Source organism: Neoarius graeffei, chromosome 18 (genome assembly GCF_027579695.1).
Source record: "Neoarius graeffei isolate fNeoGra1 chromosome 18, fNeoGra1.pri, whole genome shotgun sequence".
Taxonomy (NCBI): domain Eukaryota; kingdom Metazoa; phylum Chordata; class Actinopteri; order Siluriformes; family Ariidae; genus Neoarius; species Neoarius graeffei.
The window spans coordinates 24,540,850-24,550,108 of NC_083586.1; the positions used below are offsets into that span (position 1 = coordinate 24,540,850).

At 39.2% G+C, this 9,259-nt stretch overlaps 1 protein-coding gene across 1 annotated transcript; it reads right to left on the reverse strand.

Moving 5' to 3' along the window:
• Positions 1-3,487: 3,487 nt before the first annotated feature.
• Positions 3,488-9,058, reverse strand: fga (fibrinogen alpha chain). Its single transcript, XM_060899457.1, is given in 6 exon segments — positions 3,488-4,241; positions 4,597-5,501; positions 8,062-8,207; positions 8,432-8,615; positions 8,793-8,915; positions 9,005-9,058. Coding segments are annotated over 6 exon segments (2,136 nt in total). The 3' UTR covers positions 3,488-3,517.
• Between the last annotated feature and the right edge of the window lie 201 nt (positions 9,059-9,259).

A 9,259-nucleotide genomic window follows, 5' to 3' on the forward strand; every position in this document is an offset into this window, starting at 1 on the left:
AGTTGAATAAAGGGTGAAAGGGGGTCTATTCTCCGTCGGCCACCATCCACTTTTCAACGTCGTTTCAACGCAAACTCGTATGAGCAAAGCGGTGTTGAATCAACGCCGGTGATCCACGATGATTCGACGGCGTATGGTCGAAGAACATGCCGATGATTCCCCGTCGAATCAACGCCCTTTTGCTATCTGGGATACCACTACAAAGGGTAAAATATTAACACTGAATTGAGGAGAATTGACTCTGGAAAAACAGCTCTATGAAAAGAGTAACTTTTACTCTTTTTATAGAGGGACCAAACAATATCTGGCATAAAGTAAAATTTTCTTCAATTTGAGTAAATTTTACTCAGGCAAATTTCCTGTGTACAAACTTACAGTAGTTTAATTTAACATCATGGCTTCCACACTCATTATTCAGAGCAGCGTCTGAGCTTGAATTTCCACAAAATGTCCACTACAGCTCTACATATTTACTTCTCTAACTCCACTTTCTTTTTTTTGCTGCATTTTTAATCTATTTAACCAAGTCTCATTTCATTTCATATTTCTCCTGTATAACAATTTTAAAATGTCTTGCAAAAGGGTACACAGTGTATTAACAATATATAGAGAATAAAAGTCACAATAAAATCCCACGTTTTTTTTAACCCTTATTTTTCTGATTTTCCATCAGAATTACACATATCCTGTCAGACCTCATCTATCACCACCTGATTTTGCTCAGTGTCCTCAAACTTTGTGAGGCTCTTTAAGTGGACAAAAGGTAATTTTCTATATGTGAGAGAAATTTGAGGTCAAACAACAGGCTGCAGTTCGAGCTTTTTGTCCAAGGTAAATGTTTTTTGTTGTGTGGAGGTCAAGTCAAATGTGGCCATTTTGTCCCACATTGATCTGAACATTTCATGATCAGGCACATGGTCAAAGGTCTGCTTGCATGACCCTTTGCACGCACGGAGTTTGATGTCAATGTCCACCTAAACCCCAAAACCCAAAAGATAAACAAAACAAAACAAACACAGAGCTAAATTTTAAATCGGAGTAAAGAAAGAAAACCTTGATAAATCCGCTAATCATTAGTCAGGATTTTAGATTAAACACAACTAGATTATTAATTATATTTTAAGATACAGAAAAGTCTGAACTTTTACCTCCAACTGGTGGAGTTCATTGATCTGATCCTCAATGAGTCTGTGGTACTTCTGTAGTTCTCTGGAGAGCTCTGTGGACATTTTCCAGAGCAATGTCAGGTTCCTGTAGAGCATTTCAGCAATCTCAGCATGGCGCGTTTCTTCCACTGTAAAGAGGAGCAACAACCTTCATTTTCATTAAAAGGCTCAAAATAAAGCCATTTTTGTACATAACATAAAAAAGCAGGTTATTACTGTGTTACACTTCAGATTTGTTCAATACTCAGGTCTGATTGGTCAGAAGGTGGTGATTAGTTTTCTATAACAGCAGCTCTGACAATAGTGTAGATTTATATTATTGCATTCATATCGTCTCCATCGTAACAGCTCATTCACAGGGTTGTGTGCAGCAGATGCTCCACATAAATAGATTTTAAAAATTGCTGTTATGGTGAAGTTTTCTGTAAGGAGAAATGTGTTTGTGTATCATTTCTGGAAGGAGTCTCCAGTGTCAGCACTTTGTAACAGTCAGAGGTGGAGCTGGAACATTAAAGTTTCTGACGTCTTCACGACAGAGGAGTTTACACTTTTTTACAGTTTCTCTGGAACAAGCTGCATAAATGTTTTGTCTTATTAACTTTGAGAGAGAATAAAGGGGTCTGGTGAGGGAAAGACTGTTTATAGCTGCTATAGCATAAATGACAACAGGAACTAACTTGTTTCATGATATTAAATGTAACTATAAAAGGATTAAAAATGTACTTTATTAAATAAAAACTTGTAATTGTCAAATTCCTATGGTATAAAAGGAATAAACAACTTAGGGCTGTGCAGCTATTGGGAAATAATCAACTTCAGGGTGGTAACGGTAGCTCTGCTTCATCACACCACCCCACTGTTGATTATTTTCCTATAACAGCACTCCCTTAAGTCTTACTTAGTGATAAGATAAAGAATATTTATGCACTGTATGTTTTGATGATAATCTTCCTTTGCGCTTGGTACAACTGAGTTGTTTTAATCACTGTAGATGAAAATGTAGGTTTATATTGTTTTGTCTTTTCATAGATTTTGCTGAGATGCTCATAAACGTCTCCATGTGCCTCGTCAATAAGACCCTGCAGCCGACAACCTGATGGACACTTCACACCCTGCACACAAATAAATTAACGCATTAAACCACTGGAGTAAATTTCATGCAGTTCCAGCTACAGCAGGTTTGTTTTTTGTTTTTTTTTTAAATAATTGTTGGTTTTAGAGGATGGGTTTAATAAAAAGACAGCATCATTAAATGTGAAGAGAATTGAACAATTTACGTATACTGGATATTTTATTAAGAATTTCTTCCACACTAATTGCTAATAGTATTTGTATCTCGCTTTATAGAGTGAATCTGATGATGAATTTCACCTTTGACCTTATAATTACATCAGAACAAACACTGACCCTGATCTCACTGGAACATCAGGGTTTAAACTCACCTCGTCCTTATCAGTACACAGTGAGTATTTGTTCACTGGACACTGTCCAGCTCGTCTTTGGTAAGTGTAGGGAGTGTGTCGTTTTTGAGAATAAACTGCCTCATACGCTGAAACACACAAAACACAAAATTTAATATGCTTGAAGAAAGAAGAAATGCAGATTTAATATAGTTATTCTCCATATAATTTATTGATGGTACTTTAATAAATTCATATATTTGTGCAATATGCTTCTATATTAACACAAACGTCTGATATTTTCATTGAAAAATGGTCTCATCTCATTATCTCTAGCCGCTTTATCCTGTTCTACAGGGTCGCAGGCAAGCTGGAGCCTATCCCAGCTGACTACGGGCGAAAGACGGGGTACACCCTGGACAAGTCGCCAGGTCATCACAGGGCTGACACATAGACACAGACAACCATTCACACTCACATTCACACCTACAGTCAATTTAGAGTCACAGACAACAGACAACCATTTTTTTTTTGGTGATTTGGTTTTATTAAGTATCTATTTAATCTCTGATTAAAATATCATCAGTAATCGTCATCTTATCAGTGTATAAGAAAACTCCAGAGTGAAATGTTTTATCATTGTATAATTTTGTAGATAATAATAATAATAATAGTAATAATAATAATAATAATAATAATAATAATCTTCATCATCCATACATATTAACCCAAGTTATCCAAATCTGGTACAGATTCCTCTTTTAGGAAGGGTTCATGGTGTGTGATGTTTTTAAATAAAGAAATGACACAAAATAAAGTGAACTCGTTTTTTTATTGAAAACATGACATGATTTTAATATTGCAGTATTTCACATTGTGACATGTTTCTGAATATAACAAGCAGACTTATCGTGACTTATTTTCATCATCTGTATCTTGATCTCCTTTCATCTATTTGAGACTCTGTAGAGGCCTAATCTTCATCCTGACCACTTTAAGGGAATAATCAGCTGGTTTAAATGGTAGCCACACAACTCCATTCTCTATCTCATAGGGAATTTTGCTAGCAGGATCGTACTTCCCTCCCTTGTAGTAAATCCCATTAAAGTTGGCAGACTGGCAGTTATTGTACCACCATCCACCTCCATAGATCTCAGCACAGTTCTCCTCCCACTTGTCATTATCTCTGTCAAACGTGCTAAACTTCATCCCAGCATGTGAAAGGAAGGAACCCATGGTAGCAAACCCCTGCACCAGAGCATCACCTGCATCTCCTTCATAAGCTGATACACTCAGCTGGAATCCCTCCTTCTCTGAGCCCACTTTGACATTATATTCTGCGTACACCTCGTTTTCTGCCCAGTCTAACAGCTCTATTCTCAGAACACTTTCTTTCTGAGTGAGGAGATGTAAGATGTGGTTCCCAATCCAAATCTCACCCTATCCATGCTTGTCTATCTTCCCAAACCCAGCCCGATACTCATTCCAAGTGCGGTTGAAGTTAACAGATCCATCCTCCCTCTGCTGGATTAGAACCCAGCCCCCCAAACCTGTGTTCTGGTCACAGTAAACCTCCACTACCTCCTCCAGCCTGGCCGGCTTTACTTTGAACAGGCCACTCTGACCACCCTTGGTGTGCTTCCCCTGGATATCAACACAGTCTGAAAGGAGAGATCTGCCAATTAGCGTAAATGCTGCACTTGCTTCATATTTACTTCAACTGAAGCAAGTGCAGTAGTTTCCTCAGTAATGAACAAGATGTGCATCCTGACCATTTCATAGGACTGTACACAATTGTATAATTGTTTAGGACATAATTGTAATTTCACAGTTATTCCAGTTCCAAAACAAACATCAGAAGATTTCCATCATGTAATTCGTAACAGTAATGTAACAGAAATATATACCATATAGCTTGCTCAACAATGCTTTCTTGTTTTACTTTTATCAGAACAAATTTTTGTTTTTAAAAAGCGGTTCACTTTTTAAAGGTATGTGAATGTCATTCAGGTATAGCTCCGGCAATAGACTCATCTTTGTTTTGGCCACTGGACTTGAAACTGCGAGCATGTAGATCAGGAAGATCATCTTTTATGTCACCAAGTAAGAATGCTCCAAAGTCATCACCAAAATCAGCAGGCGAAGAAGTTGATGTGATGCTCTTAGTGTCGGAGTTAAAACCTTTTCTTCCGCCAGTAATGATGGATTTAGAGGTGGAGGAAGAAGTGAAGGATGAGGAGAACTTACTATCCTGTCCACGAGAACCCAGTCCCTGAAAGAAGTCTTCTGCAAACCCACCGAGTTCTCCTTCACCACGGTTGAGTGTGGTGATGGATTTAGAATCTCCAGTAGTTACTTTGACTCTGAAGCCATCACTACTCAGTTCTTTACCCTCTTTGGCTGCACTCAGGAGATCTGCTTCAGAAATGCCGAATTTTCCAATGGCATCACACCCTGGCCCAGTGCGTACTGTTTCATACTTTTCCTGAATGCCGTCTTTGGTGTGCGTTGTTATCTTGCGCACGGTCTGGGTGCAGCTGAGAGTTTGGGTTTGGGTTTGTGTAGAAATGGGTGTGGACTGGCCCGTACCTGTGATGACTTTGCTGACGGTGGCAGCCGTTTCTGCTGTGGAGCCCTCAGCCTCCAGGGAGAGCTGAAGCTGGCCCACGTCACCAAAGAAGGTTTTCTTCTGCGCCTCTCTTTCTGTTCCAACGGTTCCAGCCTTGTAGATGGAAGGTGTATCCGTACCTAATTCTTTCAGTTGCTTTATCTTCAGTACCTTCAAGGAAGTGACAGTCTCAACATTCTGGACCTGTAAGGGGTCTAGGCGGTCCAACTGCTTTTCCAGAGCTACGTAGCTCTCCTTATCCACAGAGAATTCCTGATAGCTGGCACAGGAGCCTTTACAGCTGCGTAGCTTGATATCAATGTCAACCTGCACCAAGAGTGAAGTGTAAGTGTGTAAACCCACTTTATCAATCACATCACACCATCCTTAAAACACACTCTAAATCTAAAACTAAAAATTTTTAATATATGGCAGTGACATGTTATTGGCTAAGTCATTAAATGATTCTGTAAATATTCCAGAACCATGATGCAGAAATGAGTTTAGAGTTACTAATGAGCTTTACACCAGAACAAACCAGAAACTCTCAACATACAGGATCTTTCAACAGTATTTAGCCCCCTTGGTGTTTGTTCTGTTTTGTCACATTACAAACTGGAATTAAAATGCATTTTTGGAGGGTTAGTACCACTGGATTTACACAACATGCCTACCACTTTAAAGGTGTAAATCATTGTTTTATTGTGACACAAACAATAATTAAGATGAAAAAAAACAGAAATCTGGAGTGTGTGCATAGGTATTCACCCCTAAATAAGAGCTGGTCCAAACAATTCACTTCATAAATACCATAATTAGTTGAATAAGATCTGCCTGTGTGCAATCAAAGTGTCACATGATCTATCACATGATGTCTGTATAAATCAGTCTGTTCTGGAAGAACCCTGACTCTGCAGCACTACTAAGCAAGCAACATGAGAACCAAGGAGCACTCCAAACAGATCAGAGACAAAGTTGTGAAGAAGTATAGATCAGGGTTGGGTTATAAAAAATATCCCAAACTTTGAATATCCCACGGAGCACCATGAAACCCATTATAGCAAAATGGAAAGAATATGGCATCACTACAAACCTGACAAGAGAAGGCCGCCCACCAAAACCCACAGACCAGGTAAGGAGGGCATTAATCAGAGATGGAACGAAAACACCAAAGATAACACTGAAGGAGCTGCAAAGATCCACAGTGGATATGGGAGGATCTGTCTATTGGACCACTTTAAGCCATACACTCCACAAAGTGGGGCTTCATGGAAGAGTGGCCAGAATAAAGTCATTGCTTCAGAAAACACGTTTGGATTTTGCCCAACAGCATGTGGCAGACTCGCCAAACATATGGAAGAAGATTCTCTGGTCAAATGAGGCTAAAATTGATCTTTTTGGCCATCATGGGAAATGCCATGTGTGCCACAAACCCAACACCCTGAGAACACCATTCCTACAGTGAAGCATGGTGGTGGCAGCATCATGCTGTGGGGATGTTTTTCATCTGCAGGGACAGGAAAGCTGGTCAGGACTGAAAGGAAGATGGATGGCACTAAATACAGGGCAATTCTAGAGGAATACCCGTTTGAGTCAGCCAGAGGTTTGAGACTGGGAAGAAGGTTCACGTTCCAGCAGGACAATGACCCTAAACATACTGCTAAAGCTACACTGGAGTGGTTTAAAGGGAAACATTTAAATGTCTTGGAATGGCCTAATCAAAGCCCAGACCTCAATCCAATTAAGAATCTGTGGCATAACTTGAAGATTGCTGTACACCAACACAACCCATCTAACTTGAAGGAGTTGGAGCAGTTTTGCCTTGAGGAATGGGCAAAAATCCCAGTGGCTAGATGTGCTAAGCTAATAGAGACATATCCCAAGAGACTTGCAGCTGTAATTGCAGCAAAAGGTGGCTCTACAAAGTATTGATTTGGGGGGGGGGGATACCTACACACACTCCAGATTTCTGTTTTTTTAATCTTAATTATTGTTTGTGTCACAATAAAACAATAATTTGCACTTTTAAAGTGGTAGGCATGTTGTGGAAATCAAATGGTGCTAACCCCCCCCCCCAAATCCATTTTAATTCTGGCTTGTAATGCAACAAAACAGGACAAACACCAAGGGGGGTGAATACTTCTGCAAGACACTGTGTCACTGTTCCAAACACATGGGACAAGATGATTACCTGTCTATTAATTGGATAAGTAAATTCAGTCAGTTCTGTATGTTAGCAAGGTTTCACTGGGTGTGTTTATTTAAATAAAATCTCTTCACAGTTGTGCGACACCTCAGCATTGTAGCTGTAGCTCATGTGACCCTTTCTGAATCTCGCCTGCTGCACCATACACACTGGCCTCACTAGTGGGAGTAATTATGGTGCATGGACTACATACGAGCTTTTCAGAATTAGGAACATACAGGAGTCACACACAACATGTTACTTCAGGGTTAAATATGCAGGGTGAAAAATCGCTAGCCAGAATCAGATAAAAAAAAAAAACTCATCGCTGAAACTTTGGCTGATGACTTGTTGTCAAGTGCACTAACTAGGATTACTAACACAATGTGTTCCTTCTTCAGAAAATAATCATGACAGGAAAGTAATTTCCTACACGGGAATTTATACTCATTTGTGTCTGTATGAATGCACTTTACTAGCCCACTAGCTTGCCATTCTATATTATATGATGTTAGCTACCACGTTCAGATTTATCAGTTAGGCTTCTGGCTCACTAACACAGATCTCAGCAAATTTATGATTTGTCTGCTCCTGAACTGTATTTGATTCATGGAAAATGATACGTAAATATGATTTTATACCATTCTTAGACTGTACCTAAAAATCTGACTCTTAAAAGTCATCATTTAATTTCTGTTTTACCTCCAGGCGCTGTACAGCGAAGAACTGGGTTTTAATTCGATCTTTTAGAGCCTTCAGCAAATTCAGCTGTTGATCGATTTTAATCTTCAACTCAACAATCCTCTGCCTCAGCTGTTCAGCCAAAGTGGCATATCTGTTGTCAAAACCTGAAAAGGAACAACAACAACATTAACAACAACATCATGAACAACAGCAACATTGTTTGTTACTAGTCCAAAATTCAACTATTTCATTTTTCCTAAATAAAAAGTAGTAAATACATTTGTTTGAAATTTTACTGTATTTTATCTAAATTATAGCGGATCAACTGAAGAAACCTGATGTAAATTGAAGTCTGTTGTAAATGAGTTCCTCATGAGTGAAAACACACCTGTGTTGGAAACAAGCCTCTCTCTCAGAAAGTTGTAAGTATTTTGGGACTCCAGATCTGTAGATCGATGCACATTTTTTCCCTCATTAAGAAGGTTGCGGAGCTTCTGAATCTTTTTTAAGATCTCATTTTCACTTTGATCCAGAAGGCCTTGAATTCGGCAGCCAGACGGACATTTTTTACCCTGATCACAAAATACAAATACAGAATTCAGAATAGAAATTTAATCCAAATGGTTTTCAGATCGTATTTTGGGTGGAACTTTCAACTTTCTCCACAAATGAAACTCACTCTCAGAATGAAAAATAATATGTGAAGTTCAGTCAGGATTCAGTGATATAAAGTAAATTAAAGTTTATACCCAGTCATCATCTATACATAATGGCCAGTCTTTCTCTGTGGCACATTTGTCAGATGTGAATCCAGCTACAGCCGGACGAGGGCCTCGAGGATCTACAGCTCCAATAATTTCTCCGTCCTCACACTGAAAGCAAGAACATATATTACTGTTATTTTCAGGAATTTAATCTGTAATTAAATACAATAAGGCTGTTATTCAGAGTATTCACTCACCGAGGCACAAAGGAAGAGTGCACACAGGCAGAGAAGAGAGTACTGAAGCTTCATCTTTCACTTCTCTGTACAGACGAGTGACTTTCTCTCTCTGAACACATCCAATATGAACACTTGCGAGTGACCAACATCCTGACTCACTGCTGACCGTCACATCGCAACATCTCCAACATGTTAATGATTAACCATGAGGAAAAACACTGTGTTCTTCAAAAGAGGGCATGGGGGGAGGGGGAGGAGAGAAATGGAGATAAA